General features: G+C 36.1%; 6 protein-coding genes across 9 annotated transcripts; 1 reads left to right on the top strand and 5 right to left on the bottom strand.

Annotated features, from left to right (window-relative positions):
* Nucleotides 1-1,977: 1,977 nt before the first annotated feature.
* Nucleotides 1,978-6,155, bottom strand: LOC149673899 (arylsulfatase B-like). 2 transcript variants are annotated; one of them, XM_089839986.1, is made up of 10 exons: nt 5,560-6,155; nt 4,983-5,142; nt 4,811-4,923; nt 4,568-4,737; nt 4,344-4,479; nt 4,115-4,241; nt 3,753-4,049; nt 3,237-3,502; nt 2,891-3,070; nt 1,978-2,768 (listed from the first exon to the last, which is right to left on the bottom strand). In XM_089839986.1, the coding sequence occupies exons 1-10, from the start codon at nt 5,674-5,676 to the stop codon at nt 2,565-2,567; spliced, it is 1,770 nt and encodes a 589-aa protein (XP_089696112.1). In that variant the 5' UTR covers nt 5,677-6,155; the 3' UTR covers nt 1,978-2,564. The 2 variants fall into 2 exon arrangements, with proteins under 2 accessions (XP_089696112.1, XP_089696113.1); XM_089839987.1 differs by having other exon boundaries at nt 4,344-4,476.
* A 705-nt stretch (nt 6,156-6,860) lies between these two features.
* LOC149673898 (tubulin alpha-1D chain-like) lies at nt 6,861-8,705 on the bottom strand. Its single transcript, XM_089839688.1, has 3 exons — nt 8,122-8,705; nt 7,513-8,040; nt 6,861-7,438 (listed from the first exon to the last, which is right to left on the bottom strand). The coding sequence occupies exons 1-3, from the start codon at nt 8,641-8,643 to the stop codon at nt 7,136-7,138; spliced, it is 1,353 nt and encodes a 450-aa protein (XP_089695814.1). The 5' UTR covers nt 8,644-8,705; the 3' UTR covers nt 6,861-7,135.
* A 277-nt stretch (nt 8,706-8,982) lies between these two features.
* LOC149673897 (uncharacterized) lies at nt 8,983-11,384 on the bottom strand. Its single transcript, XM_089839985.1, has 5 exons — nt 11,132-11,384; nt 10,971-11,065; nt 10,825-10,897; nt 10,021-10,454; nt 8,983-9,796 (listed from the first exon to the last, which is right to left on the bottom strand). Exons 2-5 carry the CDS (start codon nt 11,039-11,041, stop codon nt 9,247-9,249), a joined length of 1,128 nt encoding a protein of 375 aa, XP_089696111.1. The 5' UTR covers nt 11,042-11,065; nt 11,132-11,384; the 3' UTR covers nt 8,983-9,246.
* A 1,861-nt stretch (nt 11,385-13,245) lies between these two features.
* Nucleotides 13,246-16,858, top strand: LOC149673896 (putative glutamate receptor). The gene is made up of 8 exons (XM_089839681.1): nt 13,246-13,610; nt 13,670-13,773; nt 14,399-14,474; nt 14,690-14,854; nt 14,923-15,049; nt 15,364-15,593; nt 15,662-15,927; nt 16,268-16,858. The coding sequence occupies exons 1-8, from the start codon at nt 13,566-13,568 to the stop codon at nt 16,524-16,526; spliced, it is 1,272 nt and encodes a 423-aa protein (XP_089695807.1). The 5' UTR covers nt 13,246-13,565; the 3' UTR covers nt 16,527-16,858.
* A 131-nt stretch (nt 16,859-16,989) lies between these two features.
* On the bottom strand, nt 16,990-19,981 carry LOC149673895 (uncharacterized). 3 transcript variants are annotated; one of them, XR_016366950.1, is made up of 5 exons: nt 18,560-19,981; nt 17,821-18,192; nt 17,567-17,619; nt 17,234-17,487; nt 16,990-17,173 (listed from the first exon to the last, which is right to left on the bottom strand). XR_016366950.1 is itself a non-coding variant. In XM_089839684.1 (5 exons), the coding sequence occupies exons 1-4, from the start codon at nt 18,736-18,738 to the stop codon at nt 17,408-17,410; spliced, it is 684 nt and encodes a 227-aa protein (XP_089695810.1). In that variant the 5' UTR covers nt 18,739-19,981; the 3' UTR covers nt 16,990-17,173; nt 17,359-17,407. The 3 variants fall into 3 exon arrangements, 2 of the variants coding, with proteins under 2 accessions (XP_089695810.1, XP_089695809.1); XM_089839684.1 differs by having other exon boundaries at nt 17,359-17,487; XM_089839683.1 differs by having other exon boundaries at nt 16,990-17,487.
* Nucleotides 19,982-20,118: 137 nt separating this feature from the next.
* On the bottom strand, nt 20,119-24,490 carry LOC149673894 (prostaglandin reductase-3-like). Its single transcript, XM_089839682.1, has 7 exons — nt 22,469-24,490; nt 21,973-22,156; nt 21,306-21,548; nt 21,150-21,221; nt 20,908-21,069; nt 20,364-20,549; nt 20,119-20,294 (listed from the first exon to the last, which is right to left on the bottom strand). Exons 1-7 carry the CDS (start codon nt 22,594-22,596, stop codon nt 20,244-20,246), a joined length of 1,026 nt encoding a protein of 341 aa, XP_089695808.1. The 5' UTR covers nt 22,597-24,490; the 3' UTR covers nt 20,119-20,243.
* Nucleotides 24,491-26,219: the final 1,729 nt, after the last annotated feature.

Here is a 26,219-nt window from a genome sequence, read left to right as displayed (position 1 = left end):
ATGGCAGACGAACCTTCAAAGACTTCTTTTCTTATAAATCATTCTCTGAGCTATCGGACCGAAAATGCGCCTTGATTAGCGAGTTATCCCTAACTAAGTACCATATTGGAAGACATTGCAGTCGCCTGGGTTCAACTAAAATACACTTCGGGAAGGAAGTCATTTTCCCGCATTTATTCACCTACGCTTTTAGAAAAGGTTTCGAAGATCAGGCCTTTCTACGGGAGTTCAACCGAAGGTATGCTTTCTAGTGTCAAGGGGCGAAAGGTTATTAGCGATTATCCCACTGTTTATTTGCAGAATTAGGTGGGCTATTGAAGGAAACCTGATTGAAAAATGGTTCGAAGACGAAAGTAAAGGCGCTTATCAAAGGTGTACCACCAAAACAATCATGGCAACCGAACGACCTTTGGAATTCGAAGACACTAGTGGATTTTTTCTCGCGGTTTTAGTTCTGCAAGCACTGTGCTTCATTGTACTCGTTGGTGAAATCATCATTGCAAAATTGACAAAAAATAGAGCGTGATTTTATAATTCATCAGCGCACTTAATCAGCGCTACACTTTCCCCCATGACGTAAACTAATTTAAATTATCTTACCTAATTACACCAACGAAGGCATGTAAGCGTATCAAGGAGTCAGGCGTTTGCTTTCATCCCATCAGGACATTTTGGTTTCTATTCTGACCGCCTAACGTATTGTAAATTTTTGTTGGGCACCGTTTTCTTAAATTAAAATGGTATAATCTTAACTAACTACCTAACCAATCTCAACGGCGATGTTAAATGGAAACCACAGATAAAAAATCAAATGGAAACCACAGATAAAAAATCAAATGTAAATCACTCTAAACCTACACAATTAATATTTGTCTGAGTAATATTAAAAAAGTAATTTTTAAATGTATTTCGAATATTTTTTTAACTCTTTATAAAAAGCAAGGCATCTATGCTTACCCATAAATTTTGTAACTTCCGTTCAATGTTTCGTTACGTTTGTACCACCAGGATTGATGATTTCACGAGTTTCACCACGAGACGTAAATTGTCGCACGTATTCAACAATGGCCAATAGAAATATGAATTTAAGGGCACCCTACACGCTCAATAATTTGCGCAAAAAACGTGGGGCCTGTCATTTAAGTTACAAAGTATAAATAAAACGTTATCCAGGCTAACATTTGAGCAAAGTTCAAATATAATGCTACAATATGTTTTAGGAAATAAGCGGCCTTTACACGCTCAATGTTTTGCACAAATTAAGTGGGGGACATTTATAAAACTCATCATCTTATAAATTATTCCCAAGAGTTTTCACTAATTGTGCAAATAAAAATCTATCATGATATTGTAAACTCAATTTGTAGAACAAAATTTTTAAATTTTATTGGACAAATATATTGATCATTCAATTATATTGAATATTTTATCACAATAAAAAAGTTGATGTTGAGGTCATGGACCGTGTACAATTTTATTGAACAAACATAACATATAAATCGTTAAATACACAGACTTTAGATTTATTCGAATGCGAAATATTGTTCGTATTTTGAATAACATTTTGAGCAATCAAAACTCACTCAATATATAATTATGTTCAGTTTTTTTTAAGCAAATATTGTCCAAAATATATCGCAAATGACTTTCCATTTCCAAAAACATATTGTAGCATTATATTTGAACTTTGCACAAATATTAGTCTGGATAACGTTTTATTTATACATTGTAGTTTAAATAACGGGCCCCACGTTTTTTGCGCAAATTATTGAGCGTGTAGGGTGCCCTATAGAAAATCATTTGGGGTAAATTTTAGACAATATTTGCGTAAAAATCTGAGCATATATATTGAATGATTTTTTATTGCTCAAAATGTTATTCAAAATACGAACAATATTTCGCATTCGAATAAATCTAAAGTTTGTGTATTTAACGATTTATATATTATGTTTTGTCAATAAAATTGTACAAGGTCCATGGACTCAACATCAACTTTTTTATTGTGATAAACTATATTCAATATAATTGAATATATCGTGTGGAATATGATCCATATATTTGTCCAATAAAATTTAAAATTTTTGTTCTACATATTGAGCTTTCAATATCATGATTGATTTTTATTTGCACATTTAGTGAAAAGGCTTGGGAATAATTTATAAGATGATGCGTTTTATAAATGTCCCCCACTTAATTTGTGCAAAACATTGAGCGCGTAAAGGCCGCTTAAACATATTTTGAAAACTGTATTCTTGCACTAATTTCTAACCGAGTTAAATTTCTCTTATCAAAAATTGGCGACCGTTTTTTAGTGAAAAATTGGCGAATTTGTCCTATCAAAAGTACATATATTAAAACAAAAAGTCTTGATCAAGTAGGCGAAAGAGTGCCAGGTCCAAATTGTTAAAGAGGCACACGCTTGAACTGAAGATGTTTCAAATCTAATAAGATAATAATCACTGGTTTTCAACATTTATACTTGGTTGGTTTTTTAAAAGGAAGTTACAACAATTCCGTTTCCCTCGCATTAGATTTGCGCATAAAATATATTTACCACTAATTTTTTACAATATGGTAAAGTTATAACTGCAGAGATGTTGAGAAGAAACATTCAATTTCTTAAAATGATTTACGTATTTTTTATCCTTCCATGGAACGTAGTATCCTCCGTAAAATCGAGGATTGCCATCTGGTCTAATTGGTTTAAACAGGGGCTTTGAAGTAATCCGATTAAATATCTTCAAACGCAATAGCATTCTTTTAACCACCTGTATAAACGTTTTAAATTTTAGCGTTCTATCAGTTATAACCACAAGTTTATTATACTCTCCATAAGTATGGTTTTCATAAAGGGCATACGGTAAAGGTAATGGTGAAAATGAATCTTTACCTTTGGCTTTAACTTAGCGATGTTATGGAATTCGCATGGGTCACTTTGAACATCGTATAAACATATACCACGGGATGGTTCGCATTCCATCAGATCTAGACGCGAAGACCTGGAACCGCAGTATACTTCGTTAAGTGGGACCGTCAGATTCAGTTTTCGGTTGTACAAGTGTTCAAGTACCTAGAAACAAACAAATATGTCTGTTACTAACGCTTTAATTGAGCGTAATTAGTAATACATAACGCTAGACTGGACAATGTTGAGACTTTGGGATTGTACTACCAGTTATATCTTTCATTTTGCATAAAGTTTCCACTTGCTTTGCTCAAACGAACAGTTTTCTTACCTTGAAAACATCACATTCCTCTATTTTCGAAGGAACGTAAATGCTTCTGCCGTTATTGCCAGTCCAACTATGACTGGGTTTTCGACTTATATTCGTTTCATTATTTGTCTTCCCATATATAAGCTTGTATCGACCCTGACGGTAGATGGCCGAGTTAAACCACCGGTTCATGTCTATAAGCATATCGTGACGAGGTCCTTTACTAGAGGTTCCCAAATATTTCCAGTGACTGACACCATCTATGGCCGAAATGTTTCCCTGGTAACCTAAAGCAACGTGGACGCAATATTTGGAACGTCATTATTCTGTCAAAGAAACACTCGTTGTTAAATGCCTTTAGGGTATGATCGCCCAAATGTTTCTTTATCAAATGATATGATAAATACTTGGGCCTACAACAAACACGCTCTTCTGGTTTTCGCAAACTTGAGTATGTAATAGCCAAAATGTCTTTCGCAGAATTGCCAAAGACTTAGGGTCATACCTGGCAAGGACTGAAGAACTTCATTTACTAACCAGCCGATTCCAGTAAGGTTGGTAACCAGTCGGAGATATGAAAGAGTTGGTCGTACCGCTTGGATCCCCTCTGATTCAGTAACGGGCTCCAGATAAGAGAAGCTGTTCTGGAACCACCTTCCCAAGGAGTGAACTTTTCTCCTCGTAAAGGATAATTCGATCCCCCATTCGTGGTGTGAGAATTGACTGGAGCTCCATTATCGGAACACAAGACAACGACGGAATTGGCTAACATCCCTTTGGAATGTAAGCTGCCAATTAGTTCTCCGACAGCGTCATCGGCGGCTTTTAAAGCTCCTATAGAGATACTCGTGTAAGTTGTCGTATGGCAATTCTTCATTGAGAAATGAAGCTTTAAAGACCAGCGAAGTTTCTTCGGTCCGGGTCCCGGATATGCGTGAAGTGTCTGGTGTACTTTTCTGGAGATCTGATGGGCAAGTAAACATTACCGCGATGAACTGCTGATTGAGAAACGTACAGAAATAACGGCTGTAATAAAGTAATTGTTAGTTCTTCGAAACTGCGCTTTTTAGAGCCTAGATAATGTCATCTGCACTTTTTCTACGCTTGAACAGTACTGTATTAACATACTTTTCGAGTATCATGATCCATTATAACTTGATTTGTTTTCTTCGACAAGATATCAGTCATGTAATCACCTTCTCTGGTCCATGTTGGTTTTAAATTCTCAAACATCTCTCGACCGGATAAGAAGATATCACCTCTTCTAATAAAATTGTTATTATGTTCACACGAAAAAAAAGATTTGTTAGAGCATTGATATGTAGTTCCCAAAATTAAAAAATAAAACCTACCGATTTTCAGCGCAGTCAGACGCGTCGAAATACTCCTTGGTCCAGTTTTTCAGCACCCACAAGTTAACGGTATGGTTGAAAGGGTCGGCAGCACCCGAGAGGAATCCGTAAAAATAATCGAAACCTCTTTTGGTCGGGTAGTATCTAAGCTTATGTGATCCTAAATGCCACTATTTAAATATTTAAATCCTAATCTTTATTTTTCAAAAAGCATATTAAAAGAGATACTTAACGAAGGAATACCTTGCCAACTAGTTTATTTTCGTAACCGAGTTCCTTCAAGTATTGTGGCAAAATCTTCAGTTTCAAAGGTAACCCCCAAGCGGACGCTGAACGAATAACGTGATATTGCATTCCTAAATAAAGTAACCAAAAATAAGTCATACTTATACCCATCATGTAACTTTAATCTTACCAATATTGGGTGCGTATCTCCCCGTTAATAAAGATGCTCTTGAAGGAGTACATTGAGGGGCGGTGTAGTGTTGATTTATTACAATACCATCAGCCGCTAAGGCGTCAATGTTGGGGGTCGGAATATCGGTCATTCCGTGAAATCCCACGTCATTCCATCCCTGAAATCATAATAAGAATTAAGTGCAGTTTAAGAGTTTCCTGTCTATGTAAACACTAAACACTACATAGTCTATGGGACAACCCCAATGAAATATATATATTTTTCAAAAGAAACTATACTTTTTACAAATTTCAATTACAAGAAAACGATACTTAATTGGGGTTAATAATGAAGCTAAAATGTTACTACTCTAGAATGGGACATTCTTAAGAAACTTAATGATTAGGGGTTCGACTTCGTCCCAACCTTGAGAAGAACTCAAACACCAAACCACTTCCAATGAACTTTCCCCTAGTATTTACTGATATCAATGATACAATTTGGTCAATTAAAATTGGGAAAATTAAAAAAAATTGTGACTGTAAATTTAGAAAAAAAAGTTCTGAAATATACATATAAAATATGTTATACGTACCAAATCATCCAGCAAAATGAAAATAATATTAGGCTTTCCATCAGAGGTTTGACAGAGTTCTAGGCATAATATTGGCAGCAACAAGGAAATACTGGTAATTCTGAAAGAAACTACCATAATTTCTCTCAACGCGACACCAGTCTTGCGAGATCGAAGGTCTTGTCGCGTTTGGAAACACACAGCTAATCTCTCAGTTTATCGTAACTTAATTAATCAGCTTTAATCTTATGAATTTTTATACTCCCTGAAGCGGGCGCCACACAAAATACTTCCTTGGAGTTTAATTATTTTTTGTCTTCAGATCAAGGTCATTTTTAACCTTGGTGAGAGTGGATTAAAGGCGTTATAGACCAACTTGGTACGGGAAACGAGGTACATCGATGAATATTACTACTCGTTATATAACTAATAATCACGAACCCGGGCTTTGGATTGATAAGAACCGGTCTTTGGAATTAAGGCTTTAAGATTAATGTTGTTTCCCATTTGCATTTACCATGGAGAATTTCTAGTCCATAAAGATAAATAAAATCCATTTAGCTTTTCTTGAATATTGCTTCATGGTGGCAGATTTAAGTGGCTATTTACCGCAGCAATGTTTTGACGTGTTATTAGTAGCGTTATGTCGAGCAGACCGTACATAACAGATTTACGCGATCTTTGCCGAGCGTGGTTGAATTAAAGGCACAGGGCAGAGCTGAACTATCGCGCACTCGATACATTTAACTGACAACGGCTTTAAATGAAGTCCGTATTAGGGAGGGTGGAAAACATATCACGATATAAGGAAGTTAATGCTTCTTTAGTAGGAGCGATTTAGGTTTCAGTGGTTTTGAAAATTTGCCAATACTGTTTTTTTATTGATTTATAACAGTAGTACCTCACTTTCGTGAAAGAATAATAACATTCTTTCATTAGTTAATTTGGAATTAATCTCTAAATATTACTAGTGGAATATGTAATCAACCAATCGAACGGATTAACATTAAATGACAGTACTTGTCCTTGAAAACGTGATTCCAAATTTAAGATTTCTTAGACATATCTTTAGTCAAATATTTGCTTGCGTTTTTAAGCGTGCTAACGCGCAAAGGTTATGCTTAATAACTCAAATTAACAACATAAAATGTTTAATTAAATGCTGTTTCTCACCCATGAGAGTACATTAAATTATAGATACTGCAACGGAGAAGTAACGTACCGAAGGTTATTAACAGACAATTGAGAGTTATTACCTTAACAAAATTAAGATAATTCAAAATACATTTGATGAATTTTCAAACTTTCTGGAAGGATTTTCTTCTAAGCAAGCTGAACTGTTCATTGCTGTTAGATTCAAACGGTACGAAACACTCTCGCGTCATTTACTTATATGTAAAGTTTTTAAATTATTACGTTTATGAATATTATTTAAAATACAAAAGCAACACACGCGAGTTTTTGCTTCACAATGTAATTTATTAACAGAAAATAAACTTTGTTAAAGTTAGTATTAATATGTTACTACACGGTGATTAACAAGCTTTTGCAACTTGTTTATTTCAGTTATGTGCGAGGTGAGCACGTGCACCATCAGTTAGTACTCATCGAACGTCTCGAAGGGGTCTTCGTCGCTCACGGCGTCAATACCGACTTCTTCGTAGTCTTTCTCAAGGGCAGCCAAGTCCTCACGAGCCTCCGAGAATTCGCCTTCTTCCATCCCCTCACCGACGTACCAATGAACGAAGGCCCGTTTAGAGTACATCAGGTCGAACTTATGATTAAGACTGGCGAATGCTTCCACTATCGAAGTCGTGTTGGCTAGCATGCAGGCTGCTCGGGTTGATTTAGCCGAATTTCCACCAGGAACGACACTCGGGGGTTGACAGTTGATACCAACCTAAAGCGGAAGACAACAGGATTAAAACTACGGTATAGTATTTTACCGTTAGATTTAAGGAAACGTTTTTGAACCTTAAACCCAGTAGGACACCAGTCAACGAAACGGATGGTTCGATTCTTTTTAATTTCGGATATTGCCGCGTTGACGTCCTTCGGAACCACGTCACCTCGGTAGAGTAAACAACAAGCCATGTACTTGCCACGTCTTGGGTCGCATTTCACCATTTGATTACTTGGTTCGAAGCACGCTCTAGTGATATCAATTACGCTCATGTGTTCATGGTATGCCTTCTCGGCGGATATAATCGGTGCATAGGTGACCAGTGGAAAGTGAATACGCGGATACGGCACCAAGTTCGTCTGGAACTCCGATAAGTCCACATTGAGAGAGCCATCAAACCGCAAGGATGCGGTGATTGAAGAGACCACTTGACTGATTATCTGGTTCAAATCGCGGTAGTTCGGTCTTTCAATGCCCAGTTGTTTCGAACAGATGTTGAAGATGGCCTCGTTGTCAACTATGAAAGTACAACTTGAGTGCTCTAAAGTTGTGTGCGTTGTTAAGACAGCGTTGTACGGCTCGACAACCGCCGTGGACACCTGAAAAGAATTAGTGCCATTAGGTTAAGCCCCAGATAAAAATAACTTCAAGTGACGGAGTACATATTACTAATAAATCACCTTGGGCGATGGGTAGATTGCAAACTCCAATTTGCTAATCTTTCCGTACTCGACGGACAATTTCTCCATCAAGAGCGAGGCAAATCCAGATCCGGTTCCTCCACCGAAACTCCTGAAGATGAGAAAGCCTTGAAGGCCTTCACACTGATCCGCCAGTTTTCTACATCGATCCATGACGACATCAATGTACTCTTTGCCAACGGTGTAATGACCTCTGGCGTAATTGTTTGAAGCGTCTTCTTTCCCAGTAATCATTTGATCAGGATGATACAACTGACTGTAGGGCCCTTTCCTGACTTGGTCGATAACAGTTGGCTCTAAATCAACGAAGATGGCACGAGGGACGTAATGAGACGAACCGGTTTCGTTGAAAAAACTCGCTGGCGAGTCTCTTGTCATGTCCTTGGCACTGTCCATTGTGCCATCAGGGTTGATCCCGTGTTCGAGGCAATACAATTCCCAACAGGAGTTTCCAATCTGGACTCCGGCTTGACCAACGTGGACACTGATGCACTCCCTCATAATGTATAATACTAACGTTTCTCAATTCCTAGTACGAAGCGAGATCTTTACACAATGAGTATAATACTTATTTCACTGGCTTTTATACTAGTATTTTCCTTTTCACATTTTTTAGATGCTAAGGAACTCGGTAGTGGTCAAAAAAATATCGGTTTTTTCAAACCTACTTTTTTTAAATTATCATCAAGGAACGTTTTAACAATCCAGAGAAACTTAAAGCAAGTTCATTACTTATGATTGGTAAAAAATGGAGAGGGGATAGAAAGACTTCTTTATTAGACCAACAAATGTTATTTTTTGCGAGTTTTTTATTTATTTAGGAATTTGGTTGTTGCCAAGTATATACATCAAACCTTTGGCCTAATTTTTAACAAAGATTTATATATTTGAAAATTCCATAACAAAGAAGCTAGATCCAAAACTCATTTTAGCAAGGCTTGGTTTACTGCAAGAACCCTTTGAAACCGCATCCGCTTATAGTCTACCGTTTATGAAATCTTGGATGCATTGATAACAGAAAAAAAAGCTTTTCAAAACATTTTTGAAAATTTGCAAAATAAAAAAATGACATTTTCAATTTCAAAAGAACAAAAGCTCAAATATTTATACATTAATAGCGCTTAGCAGGAAAAGAACTTCGCTTTCCAATCTTTCAATTTCCGCCTTTTGTTCCGTCATGTCCTTCTTAACTTCCTTAAGGACGTTGTCCTTTTCCCGACACTCTTGGTTCACTTTATCGATGGCCGTTTCAAATTTGGTCGTATCCGATTGCCGTTGATTGAACCTTCTTTCCAAATCCGAAATTCGAGCTGCAATTCTTTTGAAATCCCTCGCAGTTTTCTCTTTGAATGATTCCAAGGCGTCCGTGACGGAACCCATGACGCGAACTGAATACCTTTTTAATTCGGCACCTTTTATCAGCGCCATTACTTCTTCGTGACCTTTATTTTTGGCCAGGTCTAATGGGGTGCAATGTATTTTGTTGAGAGCGTCCAAATTGGCCCTTTTTTCAATGAGCATCTTTACTAAGTCAATATGGTTTTCTTCGGCAGCTCGATGTAGTGGCGTGTCACCTGTAATGTCGACGGCGTTGATGTTGGCGCCGTTTTCCATTAAGAAGGATACCATGTCCTTTTGTCCTCTGTGACACGCTCTGTAGTTGTTGGAAAAAAATAATTAATTAAATAATTGGCGTTTGGCTGTGTGTCGCTAGGCTAGACGCTAAATAACAGTGATAACAACTATTTGTAGGCAAATAATGAACTAATTAACTACAACCCCCAAGTGGCACATATGTTTTCCAGTAACACATTAATTTTGTCTGTGAACTCTCGAAATTTAGAAAAAAATTTCAAAACCTCACACAGTAGAGCTTACTTGTGCAAGGGTGTCTGTCCTTGATAATCGGATGCGTCAATATCGGCGTTGTGTTGCAACAAGACATTGATAACGTCCTTTTGTTCCTTCGCTACGGCGTAAAACAAAGTAGTTTGTCCAAACTTATCAACCGCATTGACGTCGGCCCCTTTTTCAATCAGGGCTTTGATGACCTTGGTCAATCCCAGATGACAAGCCGCGAACAAAGGCGTGAAGTTATCGACGTCCCTTGTGTTGACGTCGGCTCCCTTTTCGATCAGGGCCAGTGCCACGTGACTGTGGTTGTACCAACAGGCAGAATGAAGCGCCGTTTGTCCATCCTTGTCTTCTGAATTGATGTCGACACCTTCAGCCAACAGGGAGAGGACAGTACGCGCGTCTCCGCGTCTGGCCGCTTGTCTCAAATCCTGTTCTTTGTCACCCATTGCATAGTTCTGTTGTAAAAGTAGAACAAGAAAAATATAAATAAATATATTGTCTGTCTGACTGAATGATAATCAATGCCCAGCCCAAATCGTTCTACATAGGAAGCTAAAACTTTGCAGGGACGTTGCTCTTAAATAGTAAATGCACGCTAAAAAATACTTCTCCGTTCAGCGGCCATTTTGAAAAATGTCGACCACAAATGTAAAATACCTTTCTTAACGGTACCAATTCGTTTCTATTCAGTAATCTGGTTACTATATAACGAGCTTTTTAAAAATTAAAAATATGTCCTGTATGTTCCACATTATTTTGGCTTGTGATCTCGTTAATATATTCAAAAAATTATACTAATTATCGTAGTAGAAACAGCAGACTTACCGCGCATAATAGTAGTGCCACACAGTAATAAGTTATCATATTTCCAGTACTAAACTCCGCCTTAAACGAAACACTGCGATTTTTAGATTGAATATAGTTTAGTAGAGTTGTTTCTTCCACAATGAAAACAACAGCGACTTACAGACCTATATATTTTCTCGGCAAATGAAGTTCTTCCTTTACTTAAAGGACAATTCACATTACGATAACTGTTCATACAAATTTGTCTCTCTGAGTTATACTAAATATTAATGAAATCGTTTGAAACGTACAATCAACACTATTAGTTAAAAAAGGTGCAAGTTACATTTCCGGAAACATTTTCATTCAAGATGACTGCGGATTGGGAAAAATCTTCCACGCTGTGTACCTACAACTTAAGAGTAATGTTCCCGCAATATTATAACTTCCCAGGTAAGAAAAAAAAGGGTTTGGACTGGACATCGATTGTAAGTCAGCCAGTCAGTCGGAACTTTTACTGAATGTCAGCTCTCAATTGTAAATAGTTTACAATCTTTTTAAGGCTCGCAACTAGAATCCGAATGAGACTCGTTCTTTAATAGAACCATTTAACGTTAACTGGAAAATGACTTTATAACACTACACTGTTTTAGAAAAAGATCTGTCAATCTCAATTCCCAATTATCACGCGCTATTACGATTTTTGGAAAACACTTGGATGCATCAGGGAAAACAGAATAATACTTCTACTATACCGTAACGATGCAATAACGATAACTTCGATCCTATTGGTATAGTTAGGTTAGGTTTTTGATTGAAAACGGGATGGACAACTGCTGTAAAACTATATTACTCCTTGCCTACAACCTTACCTATATCGCTTCTAAGGCAAGTTTGAATTCGATCGAAGCAACGTTTAAAAACACGTCTAAAATGACCTTACAACTTCAACTAAGTAACAATTTATGTTAAATAAAAGTTTGTAAAAACATGCACTTTTTATTGCTGACCGGATGTGTTGCGTGTTTGAGCCAGGTTTCAAGTTGCATAATTCCGATATGGAATCAACACGTTCAAAGGTTAACGAGCAAAGTCACTTAGTAAAATAAATTCGCGGAACGTTACTTTTATACGGTATGGACCGCGAGTGAAAGCGGAAGCACACTTTCGGTCTTTATTTTCATTGTCTTTTAGGTATATTTAAAATTAAAAGTTTAAACTTAATTGGTTCAAACCCAATAGAACAATTAGTTTGTAAATGTAGTTAATACCGAAATGCTAATACTAGTTACACCACTTTATTTTTAAAGAAGAGAAGGTAAAGGTGATATTTTTCGTTCTTTTGTTAAAAGTTAAGTGTTGTGAATTGGTTAGTGGTAGTTAAGGTTAAGAATTGTGAATTGATTAGTGGTAGTTAAGGCTAAGCATTGTGAATTGTGTTTTTCGATAGCTAATTGTTTTCATTTAGTTTTAATTATGTTCTATTGAAGAATCTCAATAAGTGGTTTACCGACTTTCATAAAACGTTTAACTCAATTTTTTGACGACAAGAAAACAACAAGAATATTAATATTAATATTGTTATTTTCAAATATCCAAACAAAATACAATCCAATTTGCATCAAGCCTTTTACCTAATAATTTGAAGGTTTGTATCAATCGTTAGCGTCGTCGAACCACTCCTTATTTTTCGAGTAATATATTGGAAAAAGTCTATAGTTTCCTGTGTACCAAGGTCATTTAAAATCAGGTTAAGCCTCAAGGTCATTTAAAATCAGGTTAAGCCTTAACGCGTGACGTGCTTAATTGAATACGAAAATATTTTCAATTTTATGTAAGATTAATTTTAAATAATATTTACTGCATTATAAACTTCACTTTTTCCCAAATTTGTACAGCGTATACAAGAGCAATTTATTGAAAGGGAGACAAACAAGTTGTTTGGGTTTGCTTTTGGAATGAGGGTCAGAAAGGTTGTTACAACTGACCAAAATATTTGTCTCGATTTTCTAACTGATTTTTCAAAGTTATATTATGTTAGGTAAAACATAACATAGAGGGTCGTAGTTATTTAGGGACCCTAATAGTTTCGTGTTATTTCTTAACCTGCCTGAGATTTGAAGGCGTGTTTCAAATATCGAGTGTTTTCAATCACTATAAAAAGGTTTCCGCCATACCATAAGTGAATAAAAATTAAAATAAGTTCAACAAGTGCATTGAAAGAATATAACAAAGTTAAGGAAAGGAGTAAGCGCACTTGAGCGGTTTCCGGTCTCGCTTGTCGCTTCCGGTTGCTCGTATTTACCAAGAAGAGTGTCCTGTCTATTTTGACACTAAACACTAAATAGTCTTTGGACTATATGATGTTATTTGTTTAGAAAGTAATTTTTTACAACTTTCAAATTCAATAAAACGATGCCTTTTTCAGGGATCAATCATAAAGATAAATTGTTAGGGTTTCCAATTGGATGATGTTTACAATGGCAAAGGGTTCGCGGACCCAGTTTTGAATGACTGAACTAAATTTAAATTTACATACTGTAGATTCGAGAAAATGATTTTTGCTCTGATATCTCGGTATCTAGCTTATTAGGATTAAATATTAACTTATGGTTAACTTCTTAACAGTGTTTACAGCGGTGTAAACGATATATTTCCATTATATCAAAACACTCGAAATTGTTTTGACGGAAACGTTATTGATTTCCGTTCCAATATAATCGGGTCGGATTTATCAAAATTATTATAATCAGTCCGAGATCAGATTTCAAAGAGATAAGATGGCGTGTCTTAATTGGAACTTAACTATTCTTTCGTTTAACGCGGTAAAATTGCGTTCATTTAAGGCAATACGTTATTGTTGAATATTTCGTAAATCTTTCAGGCCCTCCTTTGTCCAGGTTGCATTCAAAATGGCTCAGTATTCAGCGGTTTTGGCGAAATGGATTTCAATATATTAAACACAATCAAAACCGTTTTAAAATTTGAGTAATTATAAATTAATTAGTAGTATCAAGAAGCGATTTCTAGTTTGCTAGGGAGAAGTTATAAGATGCCTAAGTATTGGCGCGCCATAGTCCCAGTCCCCCTTTCAAAACACAAAGGGGACGTAAAAGGAGGCTGGGCTATTTCGCCTCTCTTCAGTCGGAAAATACGTAATTTTCGTCGTTCGTTTTGCGCTGACGTGAGCTTTCAAGAACTAATGAGATGCTGGTTGTAATTTAGAGGCGGCGGGGATTAACTCCGAAAGTAGGTTTGGACTGGAGATAAAGCTAGAAATGTGGCGAATTAATAACTTCTCCCTAGTAAACTAGATATAGCTTCTTGGTAGTATAGTAAACTAGATATAGCTTCTTGGTAGTATATTATACGCCTGTCATAGGACGTATCTTCCTTTAGAATTTTAGGAATTATCTACAGCTGTAAAAATTGCAGCTGAAGAGGGACCGCGGTCCGAAAGCTCCTGCGTATATTTAAATTAATAAGTAATTTTAAAATCTCCATGAAGTATCAGACTCATTTTATTTAAATTTTAAATAATTAATAGAACCATGGATCGGAAGTTTAACATTTATGATATATAGGAACCTGATTAAAGTTTCGTCTTTTTCAGATATAAATTAGTGCAACCAAAATATAATAATTTGAGTCAAAATATCTCGCACATGTTAGACTTGATATCTCGTCAGGTATTTAATCTTGAAGAAAATTGATTAGATGTCTTTGAAAACCCGGTTCCCAAGAACAATTTGAAAATGCTTGAACATTTTTTGTTTAGTTGAAAAAACATTCTAAATCAGTTTGCTTCTCAAAAAATAATTTGACGTTGAATGTGTTCTTGGAAACCTCGCTTTTGAAAACAATTTGCTACTTGTTGTTAATTACCGTGTTTTCTTACATTTAGGAGGGAGATATGGCCATATTTTCCCTTTCGGTGACTAAAGAACGCCTTGAAAAGGTCTCATTTTCGGTACCATACTTTTACACTTACGCTACATTTGTCACTAGAAGGTCAACGACGCTCGAAAAAGGAAACCTGGCTTTCTTTTACCGTCAGTTTACTTTTGAGGTGCAAAAAAAAAACATTTCAACTGACGGTGTTCTTTACAAAAACTGATATTTACTTCTGAAAATTAGGTTTGGATTTACGTCATCATAGTATCATTGGCTGGTTTTATCCTGCTGCGAATTCTTAAACGCAACAAAATTGGAAACTTCAAATACATCAATGCATGGCACGCCATTAATTTAATTGTTCATGGAGGTATGCTATGAATATTTACCGCGTAATATCAAAAGCATATATTTTATAACAAAAAATCTCGGATTCTTAATTTTGTCTGTGATTGCCACCTTATGAATGTAGCCGGAAATGCAAGTCTAGCTCTCGCTAAATCACAGAGAGTTTAAGCTAAGTCATTTTAAACAATATGTATTTTTTTTTGGGCTTAGCTGGACTATGCCTGCTTGATCGAGACTTTTTGTTGTAATATATATACTTTTGGAAATATATCGTCTCTGTTTGCCTGGTGAAATAGTTATTATAGCAAAAATAATGTCATACTTACGGTCGTTCAGGTAAAATACTTGACTTTCCGAATTCACCATCGGAATATTTCTTGTACGGCGTCACAACAGTTGCTCACGCTATTCTGATGACGTTTTACTGCAGTCAACTGACCACTTCCGCTTCGGAAGTCTTTGGAAGCAACCCGATTAACTCTGTTGAAGATTTAGCTCAAGCCGCTAGACAAAAAGGATATACACTTGGATCCGTAGAAGGATTTTCTTACAATGAAGTCATCATGGTACCAACTCCTTAATTAAACACTACTGTTCTTTTTAATGGGTATCATTTGAAACTATTCTTTTATAGTCGAGTTCATACTTGAAGAAGCTGCAGGATTCATTGGTGAGATACGACCCTACAAATGGACTCAAAAGCTACTCAGGCGCTTTAAAGAAGGTTTTGAGTGAGAATTTCGCCTTTGTCTCATCACGTGACGAAATTCAACAATATTCCTTGAAAGAGTATGGAAATCGTAGCAACATCTTTCACGTCGCTAAAGAGAATATCTACCCCGAATACTACGCCATCGCCCATGCCAAGAATTTCACCTGCAAAGAAGAACTAAACGGAATGTGAGTAAATTTCGCCTTTACCCGTTTATGATTATGGCAACCTGTACTTTGGGACGTCAGAACTATTGGTTCATTAGAGACTAGCAGCAAAGAGCCCCGGCCGTTGTTCAACATTTCTGGCAGCCATTTTAAAATATGGCGGATGGGGGGGGCGTGTTCAAACCCAAACTTTAAACACCCATAAAACCCGATATAGGATATTGGAAACCATTATACCAAATATTAATGAAATTGGTTAGAACTATGACCTTTAACCCCGGGAAAGGAATTTGTTCACGTTTCTGGCCGCCATTTTTCAAAGATGGAGTCGGGGGAAATGTTTATAACGATTTTATTGCAGTATTCTGAACATTTTTGAATCGGGCATCATCTCAATATGGAATTTGAAACTGAGGCGTTTGATTGAAATGTACATTATCGCTGAGAAACAGCAAGCTTACATTGGTCTCCAAGATTACAACATCATTCTTGAAAGCTACACCGCGATCTGCGTAGTCGCTATTCTACTTTTTACTAGAGAGCATTTAATTTCAAAAATTTTCAAGGCGAAAGTTCATCGCAACCCACGAAATTTGACTGAACTTTTTTCTCTAAATTAATCACAATGAGAATTTTTTGCGCAGCTGAGTATAAGCAAGAAGTTATATCTAGTATCTCAGAGAGAAGGTATAAATTCGCCAGATTTCCAGCTTTATCTCCAGTCCAAACGTAAGTCCGGAGTCAATCCCCGTCTCTAAATTACAACCAGCATCTCATTGGTTCTTGAAAACTCACGTCAGCGCGACGACGCGAGTGACGAAAATGACAGTCATATTTTCCGACTGAGAAGAGGCGAAATAGCCCGGCGCCTCCTTTTACGTCCCCCCTTGTATTTTGAAAGGGGGACTGGGACTATGGCGCGCGAATACAAAGGCATCTTATACCTTCTCTCTGAGATACTGATATAACTTCTTGGTATAAGCATATATATGTATATCTCTAAATAAATTAAAACAAATTGGTTAATTACTTGAGCCTTGTTTATTGAAACCCCACTTATTAAATATCATTTTAAAGAAAACATTTAGGAGTAAGACATACAGGGTGTTTCTGATAAGTCTGTATCTATAAATCAAGGCGGATGTTCTTTGGGTGCACGATTTTGAGTCGAAAATGTAACTTATATCTCCATTTTCCCGTCCGGGCCACTATTTTTGAATTATGATTGGAGTATTTTATGGATGACCTCTTTAATTTAATTAAGAATCTGAAAGACATGATTTCTAATTTAATTAAGGGGTCATCCCTAAAATACTCAAATCTTAACTCGAAAACAGTGGCCCAGACGGAAAAATGTCATAGCAAATTTTCGACTCAAAATTGTCCAAATAATATCCCCTTAATTTATGCCAGATTTATCAGAAACATTTTATATATTCATTTATTACTTACATAAGTAAATTAATAATAATTTGCATACACTTCGTGGTATAAAATTAAATTACGCCTCGTGTTGAGTTTTTTGAAAGATGTCAATTTGGTGATTGGCTTTTAAAGGGTAAATGGCTCTCACCGTTGAATCTAAATGTTATTAACAACGTGAATAACTTCAATAAGCATTCTGTACGCAACTTAAAGAAATGAATTAATTCATGCCTACCCGTTTTTGGCTTGAAATTAATAGCCGATGTTTGAACAGGCATTGATTCTCTCCTGAAATGGTGAAATTCGCCTATTAGTCCCATCAAAATATTATAATTTGTGTGAAATTTTTCGTTCTTTTCATTCATTAAAACTCCAGGCGCAACTTGATATCAGATTTCACTTAACGTTGTGTTAATTTACTTTCAAAGTTTTCATAACTTTAAAAATAATTAACTTCGGATTTGGAAATACAAGTATTTTGAACCATACCTGTTTTTGTTGAGTTTAATCTTCTCGAATTCACTCAGAATGGCGCTTCCATTCGTGGCCGCGAAAGACTGCCTCTTTGCTCGGGCATGATTTTTGAACAGTTTTTCCAACGGAGGTTCAGTTTCGACTGCCATACTGCCTTGTCGTAACAACTGCCATTCTACGTCAGACATGACGTCACTCCAAGGGTTAACTTTGTCCTCGGGTGGAGCTTTAAACGATTCAGCTTCCAGACTTTGATGTTTTTTGTCGCAGGAACTTGAGGTGGCGCTTTTCTTCGGTGGTAATGAACTTGACCTCCTTCGGCTGGGTGGTGGAGTGCCTTCTTCAACGGGAGGTGGTTTCAGTTTGATATCTTCCTCGGCTTCATTGCTGTAAAAACAAAATGTTGATCCAAAATTAATATGAATCTGAGAACGTTGTTTGTTTCCTCTTTATGCGTGTGAATTATATCCGTAACACCATAAGTTCATATGTTCCATAATTTGTCACTAGTTACTGAGAGATTGTCATGAAGTGACGTTAGGTCATAGATTCTCGTAAAGGGACAACTGGTGAGGCGCTGTCAAAAGTTTAGTACAGACTAAATAGGACCTAGATGGACTGCAAAACCGAGTACAGTCAATTCTCGCCTGTCGTTCTCGAACTTTAAGTCTCTAGCATTACGAAATATGGTAGTGTCATACTTATGGAACATATCTTATAAACTTATGCTTATATAGATATAAATTACTCTTACATTCTGGCGGGTATTTCCCGAACACCATTAAGTCTTATCAATGGATTTCTTCGAACTCTCAATCTTGTCTTTGAGTTGTTTCTTTCCGAAATCAACGCGGATGCCTTAACCATGCCATCTGACGCAATGCCACGCTCACTGTCCTTTAAAATATCACAGTCTCTCACGTCCTCAATCATAAAGTTCAATTTAAATTTAACAGTTTCAAAACTTCCTTCGAATTATGACCAAACTAAGTCATTTTTTTCCACAAAAATATCGTAATGGATACTCGGCGAAGGCGTACCGTTACCGCCAAGCCTGCGTAAGAACAATGTGGTAAAGGCGAGTCTTACGAGAAATTTCACATTACTTATTAATACCAATTGTGCATTTACGTTTATTTTGCTTGCCAGGCACGAGGACCTCAAACAGAAAAAGAAAAATATATTTTTTCCTATGAAAGTAAAGTATGGTGTTTTTGCAGCAAATAATTTTTAAGACTGGTACATTTTTTCGTGTAGCGCGTAACACGTTCAACAGGATACTCTTTGTAACTATGACAACTAGCCTAATGTAATAAACGAAGCGAGAGAGACTATCATATTTTGTTATTTGTCGTAAAGTACATGAAGAGAATCTAGGTTGCTCCGTATGTACACACGCGAATATGGATTTTTCTTCCAATAATATATTTATGGAAACCTGGTAAAAACACGCTTTGACCCGCGGTCTAATCACGCGCGGAGTATAATGATTCCAGGTTGGGCTAGAAAACAGACAATTGGGCTAACTTTCGAAAATATATTGGCTTGAGAATGTGAACTCACTGTTGTTGGTAGTTTATTGGGGCTTTTCTGAGTTGTGCTAAAAACAATAAACACGAAAATGGGCCAAATACTGAAGTAGGATTTTTGATTTGATCGGGCCCGACCGCTTCATATTTTTTTTATTTATGAACTAAACATTTTGCTGGAGTTCTTAATTTTTGGCTGTGTGATAGATTTTGGGCTGAAAGTATTAATTTTTTGGGCTGAATGTATTCATTTTTTTGGGCTGAAAGTATTCATTTTTTGGGCTATGAACTAAATATTTTGCTGAAACTCTTGAATTTTGGGTTTGGGGAAAAATATTGGACTCGAACACTTGATATTTTGGGCAAATTTTGAAACCTTCTAGTTTCGTAATTTTTGGGCTGGTTTTTAAAAGTTGGCTTGGCTTGAAAACTAAGTTTATGTGGCAACCACGACCAATTTTATTTATGCTCACAATTTCAGCGTTTTAGGCCTAATTCATTAAGGAAATGGAAATAATGATCCTTTCTCTTAGAAACCACGTACGGTTTAAGCGATTAAAAATACAAAGAACCAATTAAAGAGCACGTCTGAAGAGGAGTTCAGGGTCTGCTACCAAACTCTACACGCATTCTGTCTAGTTAAGGATTGATCGCATTATTTAACAGAGATCTATAAATTGAAGTAAATATTTCATATTTAATTTCAAGTAACTGCTGGGTTGATATTAGTAACTCCGGATTAGTTTTTGACTTGCTTCTAAAACCTAATTAAGTAAATACGGTATTTGTATACACCAGTAATCAGGTATTTAATAAATTTGGTAGTAACTATTTCATGAAAAATAAAGATTTGGTACAAAATTAATTTAATAAATTCAAAGTTAATGTCACGATGCCTGGACTTCATTGTTACTGAATGGTAACGTACACCTTTCCAGAGGTTTTCCCCGTGTGTAAGTACTGTAAATGTAAAATAAAATTTCCATTTAACTTAAATATACAGTATATGAATTAGAAAGATAGTTATACTTCAACTCCACGTATGGCTCCTTCAAGACCGACGAATTTCCCTTCGGGCGATTTGGAACCATCGTCCACGTTGAACTTTATTTTACCCTCTTTGTAAGACTTCAAAAGTTTACCGTAATACTCCGCGTAAACGTTGGGATAGTGCGAGACTAGAAAACCCCGGATACTAGCTGATTTGAACAGGAGCTACAATGAAACATAAGCGAATAATCAGACACAATAAGTTAAATCGTAAATTGCCACCAAACAGATCTCTAGAGCGCCTAAAGGGGAATCACTTTCAACCAATCAATGCGCCACAATTTGTAACGCGAGTACACTTTTTCTCACTGAACAAGACTTAACGCGGTAATCCCATTAATTTATTCTGAATTCATTGCCATTCAGAAGAATCAATAAGTTCGATAACGCGAATGAACCTTAATTGTCGCGATTTTGGCTATGCCTCGGAAACTAAAAAATGCACTGTCGTTGATTAACAAAAGACTTTAATATCTGTACCACGACTACAGATCAGTTGAACTGATGTTAAACAATTACGTACTTGAATGGGTAGATCTCCCAAGTCAACTTTTGGCAACTTTCCTTCGGTTGTATAACCCGTTATGGCTCCAATAACGACTAGCCTTCCTTTAAGACCTAAATGGCGACTGAGTGTTTTGAAGACATCACCACCAATGGTCTCCCAGATAACGTCCAAACCATTCTTTTCAAGAGAACAATACGTTACTAGGCATAGTCACGTTATATTTTTAATGAATCGTGTTTTATACTTCAATGTCATACCGGATATTTTTCCTTCAGAACTTTATGCAAATCCTCTTCTTTATAGTTGATGACGTCATCGCAGCCCAAGTCCTGGTTAATTAACCAAATTTGTTTATTATATTATTCATTGCAACACACTTGGGATTAAGTACCATCCAATAATAATCAACTTACAGTGATAATCTTGGCTTTCTCGGCAGAGGAACATAGACCAATCACATGACAGCCTTCTTGTTTCAAATACTGAACGCAAACTTGTCCCAAGGCACCAGCGGCCGCAGTCACCAAGACCTTGTTACCAGGCTTGATTTCACCGACTTTGTCCAAACCAATGGTAGCCGTTAATCCACTGACTAGTAGGGATAAATACTCTGGTTTCAAATCCGGGACTGGGAACACTTCCGATTTTTTAATGACCTAAAAATTAAGTGATTTTAATGAATGTCTATCTGTTTGTAACGCTGATAGCGTTTCGGTTGATATAGAGTGTGGAATGCAAACGCTAAAAAATCTATGGGTCCACCCTTTTTTTTAAGAAACTGGCATTTTTGTGCAACTTTAAATTTCAATAAAATGGTGTTGCAAAGGGGTTAATCATAAAGTTTAAATGTTCCTGGTCTAGAATAAGATGTTCTTAACAGGCTCAACTGCTAGGGGTTCACCTTCGTCCCAACCATGACAGGAACTCAACAACAAATCACTTCTAACAAACCTTTCCCCCTAGCGTTACTAAAATCAATTATGCAATTTGGTCAATTCCAATTCGGAAGTCAACGAATTGTGATAGTGCTTAAAAAACAAAAACTTTCTGAATCGTATAGATAACTTGATGGTCACTTACTATATACTCTGAAAAAGAACCGACGTAAATACTGGCAACGCTCTGTCCGAGTTTCAAATTGGAGACGTTTGGTCCCACACTGACCACTTCACCAACACCCTCGAGTCCCACTCCGAAGGGTACTTTAGTGTGTCCGTATCGTCCAGCTGAGACGTTGACATCAGTTGCGTTGATACCCGCGTACCTAACAAAGACAATTCTTTATCAGTAAATACATAATAAACCCTATTATCTAGAGGTTTACAACTGTTATTACAGTACGGCTATAGTCATTAAATAATTCGAGATTCATACGCTAGTTATTACGACAAGAATATTTAATCAAACGAAAGAAAAGTTAAAACGTCATAAGATCAAGATTTCTTACTACAACAGTGGAAAATCAACTATACTTATAAATTCACCTCAAGTCCGTGAAGTGACACGCAATTCAAACCAGAATATTAATTTTAAAACTGAGGACGAATGAACTTTAAATTTAGTACTTAAGACTTACTTAACTTTGACCAAGACTTCATCGGGTCCGGGTGGTTTTATAGGAACTGTAACAATCTCCACCGCTTTTCTAAAATTTGAAGTTAGTCTCTGCGCTACTAATTTCTTAAACGTGTTGGGTAGAGCCATTACAATCACCCTAACAGGAACAACTTACAGTTGTCACTACAACTACAAACGTTTAGTTCACCCGCGTTTCTAAACTTAAAATATCATCAACCAACACGACCCGGCGCGGTCTAGAACTGAATTCACAATTGCAAAAAAAACGAAGTTATCCCCGTTAAAGTCAGAGATTAGACGGTCTAGCGGTGGAGGTTCAGAGACTAACTACTGCATAAAGTAGAAAATATAACGCTGAGTAAGCGGTGAACTGCGAGTTATCACTTATTTTCTTTTTTATGTGACTGGTTATTAATATGACCCTTGAAATTTCAGTATCAAATATACTGCTTTGACGACAACACTCGAGATAGATGACTACACTGAGATGTAATTGTCATCCTTGATAAACACTTCTTTTTTTTTTGTTTTTTTCTTGTGACATTTAATACTCATTGAGATGTGAAAAAAATTATATTTTTTAATAGAGTTAGATAATTTTAAAATTATTTTGAAAGTCTAAGAAATATAGATATTTGAAAATAGTTTGGAAAAGTTTCAAAATCGTTTCGGAATGTCAGGGAAATTTAAATAATTCGAAAATCGTTTTGAATAATCAGGGGGAATGCTAGATAATTCGAAATCAGGCTCAACAAGTTGGTGAAAACTTATTCAATTTGAAAATTAGCCCAATTGTATATACTATTGCAAAGTCAAATTACTTCGAGAAAAAATATATAAATTATATATCCCTATAAATTTTTCTTTATAAAGAGTCTAGGAATTTGGAAATAGACCTTAAATGCCAGGGAATTTTAAAATTAGGTCAAAAGTCGTATGAAAAATTATTTTTACTTTATAAAATACCTTAAAAAATCTTTTGGAGTCTGTAAAACACGTGGAATTTAAATTATATTTTTTTCAAATCCGTGTAGATGTTTCCTCTCTAGGTGTAACTTAGTCTACGGGGGGAGGCCCTCGAACTTTCAAGGTTCTTCATTAAAAAACAAACTTTATCTCTAGTTCAAAGTCATTTTACGTAACAACGATAACTAGCGCGTAATAACACTTAATTCTAAACGACATAGCAATAAAAGTAGACTTTGCTTTTTAAGATAGTATAGCGTAAGCACTATCTCATTTACTGTAAATGTAGACTATGCAAAATTCTGTTTTGCTCAACATGTAGGCCTAGTATGACTATTAAACGTTGGATCTTAATTTTTTTAATATTTTTGTATGCCAGGTGTTTACCGAAATAATATGCATCGAAAGACTGGGGGAGAAAGAGTACAATTAAAAATCTTATTTAAAGAAATTGAGTCACTTATTGCCATTTACAATTATGAGAGAGTTAATGCACATAGGTTTCAGACTATGAGGATTGATACCATTTACAACAGGAGACCAAGCAGCTTGATCCTGCACTATGACCTCCAAGTAGCCTGGGTACCTAGTATGAACCCTCCTTGTCTAAAAACTAAGTATCGATTAAAATTTGACCCTTAACCCTGCTAATATATGACAGCTCATTTTTAAAATAAGTCAATATATAAAATGAGTACTCAATAAATGCCGAGTACAGTTTTCTTTCTGTAATTTGAATACGATATATTAATCAATAACTATATCCTTAATGGCTACTACTGATAGATGGCCATACCTTCGGTGGAACATTATTTTGAAAATGATTTCCCGATTTTTGAAATCAATACTCACACACACCAACCTTCAATGTTCCTTGCTATTACACAATATTATTACACTCCATACTTAATTTTCCTTGATATTACGCGTGTTTATGACATATTGCATCCATATTTAAAAATTGAACCAAACATCTTTGTTTCTATACTCTTTTTTATAAGACACTAGTGGTAGGTACTCGGTGTTCCCCCTCCCTCGTACATGAAGCGTTACTAACAGACAGACGAACGAACAAAGTTTTCTTTTCTGTTATAATTAGACGACTTTTGTGAAAGTATAACATCGTAAACTTGTATATTTATGTAAAAAGAAATAAGGGTATATATTCCTATATATATATATATATATATATATATATATATATATATATATATATATATATATATATTTAGATATAAAGAATACGTTCCTAATATGAGGTTATAAAAGGGACCGTACTATTTTATAATCTTTTTTTGGGTAGCATCCGATTTCTTGCAGTTTATACGTCATTATTAAGATATAGCTTTCATATAAGTTGTCTTTCTATAGCCAACCTAAAACAATCAAAAATGGACCCGCATTCAAGTTTCTTCATAATCCGGATATTACTATTAAGTAAAAGGTAAACACAAAGAAAGCACGGCCATCTTTAAAAATGGTGGACAGAAATGCAATCAAAACACTTGTTACGTTAAATCACAAACTACACAAACAAAAAAAATAAGAATTTGATTTCGAGTTTGTTTACGTAGCAAACATGCACAAGCTGCACGTTACAAGCAATATGATGAACAAATACTGTACCAAAAGGCAAATAAATATTCGTTACTCTCCAAATAACGAATTAGCCGCCATTAATCTTAAGTGTGAAATATTTTCAGATAGTAACGTTAGTACGTGTTTAAAAATTTCAATGGTAACTTTGTGGATGGCGAGTCAGTCCCTTGTAGAGTGTCGTGTCTTTAGTGGTTCTTTTATTCGTTTTTGGAGGAACGCGAGGGGGCGCCAATCGACTGAATGGAAAATGATTTTTCCGTCCCGACGCCCTTTTCCGTCTGTATATAGCTCGTGCAGCATCGAATGCGTCCACTTTTTTCCGCCTAACCGAATTCACGTCTTATAAAGCGGTAAACGGCCCAAGAAAGGGAGCGTGCCTTAAAAGCCCATGCCTTACAACCTTAGCCTTACCAGCCGAACCTTATAAGTCCGTTAGTCTTCCATCCCCCTTCCCCCCTTTTTAAAGCGATACTTAAAAGCATCAACAATTACTTTAGTTCTGTTTTGTGTATATCTTAAGTTTCGGAACTACTGGACCCAATGTAATTTGGAACGCAAAACTTACTACCTTCAATATCTGTCTGTTAGTAACATTTAGTCTGTACCCTTTATAATAAGAAACGCAACTTTGTCTCTCGGTTAGTAACGTTTGATCTGTACCATTATAATAATACTCACGACTTTGTCTGTCTGTTAGTAACGTTGGATCTTTACCCTCATAAGAAGAAACTAGACTTTCTCTATCTCTTGGTTATTGCTTGATCAGAACCATATTATAACAAGAAATGCAATTTTCTCTGTCTGTTAGTAACGCTTGATCATTCTGTACCATTATAATAAGAAACAGACTTGTCTGTCGATTAATAACGCTATATCTGAAACACTACTTTCTCTATCAGTCTTCGTAAAGCTTGATGCGTACCATAAAAAGAAACCACGACTTTGTCTGTCTGTTAGTAACACTGATCATATTCCGCTTGTACAGTTAATACAATAGCATTTCAGTACGACCTTAAAGGGAAAAGTTTCATTGTTAACGATGTAGGTTGTGAGCGGGGGGAATAAAATTGTTAGGTATGAGGAAGTATTCTCCTAAGGAGTCGGTGGGGGGGGGCGGCGTGGGGTCCTTTCTTTCTGGCTAGCGGCATTCTTTGCAGTAGAACGCGATAATGAGGGTTATTTTT

This window comes from Phalangium opilio, unplaced genomic scaffold (genome assembly GCF_054372755.1).
Source record: "Phalangium opilio isolate 3A_F unplaced genomic scaffold, DU_Popi_V2 ptg000048l_1, whole genome shotgun sequence".
In the NCBI taxonomy this organism is placed as follows: Eukaryota; Metazoa; Arthropoda; class Arachnida; order Opiliones; family Phalangiidae; genus Phalangium; species Phalangium opilio.
Note: the sequence above shows the minus strand (reverse complement) of the source record. Positions and strands in the feature narration are given on the sequence as shown.

Bases quoted from the DNA above. Each gene is read 5' to 3' on its own strand.
- LOC149673899 (XM_089839986.1), bottom strand. From the start codon at position 5,676: ATGGTAGTTTCTTTCAGAATTACCAGTATTTCCTTGTTGCTGCCAATA. The intron at 5,143-5,559 runs GTACGTATAACA...TTATGATTTCAG, and splicing joins TCATTTTGCTGGATGATTTG to GGATGGAATGACGTGGGATT. The intron at 3,071-3,236 runs GTAAGAAAACTG...GTTTGTTTCTAG, and splicing joins AGGAATGTGATGTTTTCAAG to GTACTTGAACACTTGTACAA.
- LOC149673897 (XM_089839985.1), bottom strand. From the start codon at position 11,041: ATGAACAGTTATCGTAATGTGAATTGTCCTTTAAGTAAAGGAAGAACT. The intron at 10,898-10,970 runs GTCTGTAAGTCG...TAAAAATCGCAG, and splicing joins TTTGCCGAGAAAATATATAG to TGTTTCGTTTAAGGCGGAGT. The intron at 10,455-10,824 runs GTAAGTCTGCTG...CTTTTACAACAG, and splicing joins TGGCACTACTATTATGCGCG to AACTATGCAATGGGTGACAA.
- LOC149673895 (XM_089839683.1), bottom strand. From the start codon at position 18,738: ATGATTGAGGACGTGAGAGACTGTGATATTTTAAAGGACAGTGAGCGT. The intron at 18,193-18,559 runs GTAAGAGTAATT...TTGTTTTTACAG, and splicing joins CGGGAAATACCCGCCAGAAT to CAATGAAGCCGAGGAAGATA. The intron at 17,488-17,566 runs GTAGGCATGAAT...AATAACATTTAG, and splicing joins TAATTTCAAGCCAAAAACGG to ATTCAACGGTGAGAGCCATT.
- LOC149673898 (XM_089839688.1), bottom strand. From the start codon at position 8,643: ATGAGGGAGTGCATCAGTGTCCACGTTGGTCAAGCCGGAGTCCAGATT. The intron at 8,041-8,121 runs GTGATTTATTAG...AATTCTTTTCAG, and splicing joins CAATCTACCCATCGCCCAAG to GTGTCCACGGCGGTTGTCGA. The intron at 7,439-7,512 runs GTTCAAAAACGT...CTTCCGCTTTAG, and splicing joins GGTGTCCTACTGGGTTTAAG to GTTGGTATCAACTGTCAACC.
- LOC149673894 (XM_089839682.1), bottom strand. From the start codon at position 22,596: ATGGCTCTACCCAACACGTTTAAGAAATTAGTAGCGCAGAGACTAACT. The intron at 22,157-22,468 runs GTAAGTCTTAAG...TGTCTTTGTTAG, and splicing joins GAAGTCTTGGTCAAAGTTAA to GTACGCGGGTATCAACGCAA. The intron at 20,550-20,907 runs GTACGTAATTGT...GTTTCATTGTAG, and splicing joins TGGGAGATCTACCCATTCAA to CTCCTGTTCAAATCAGCTAG.
- LOC149673896 (XM_089839681.1), top strand. From the start codon at position 13,566: ATGGCGTGTCTTAATTGGAACTTAACTATTCTTTCGTTTAACGCG. The intron at 14,475-14,689 runs GTATTTAATCTT...TCTTACATTTAG, and splicing joins TAGACTTGATATCTCGTCAG to GAGGGAGATATGGCCATATT. The intron at 14,855-14,922 runs GTGCAAAAAAAA...TCTGAAAATTAG, and splicing joins ACCGTCAGTTTACTTTTGAG to GTTTGGATTTACGTCATCAT.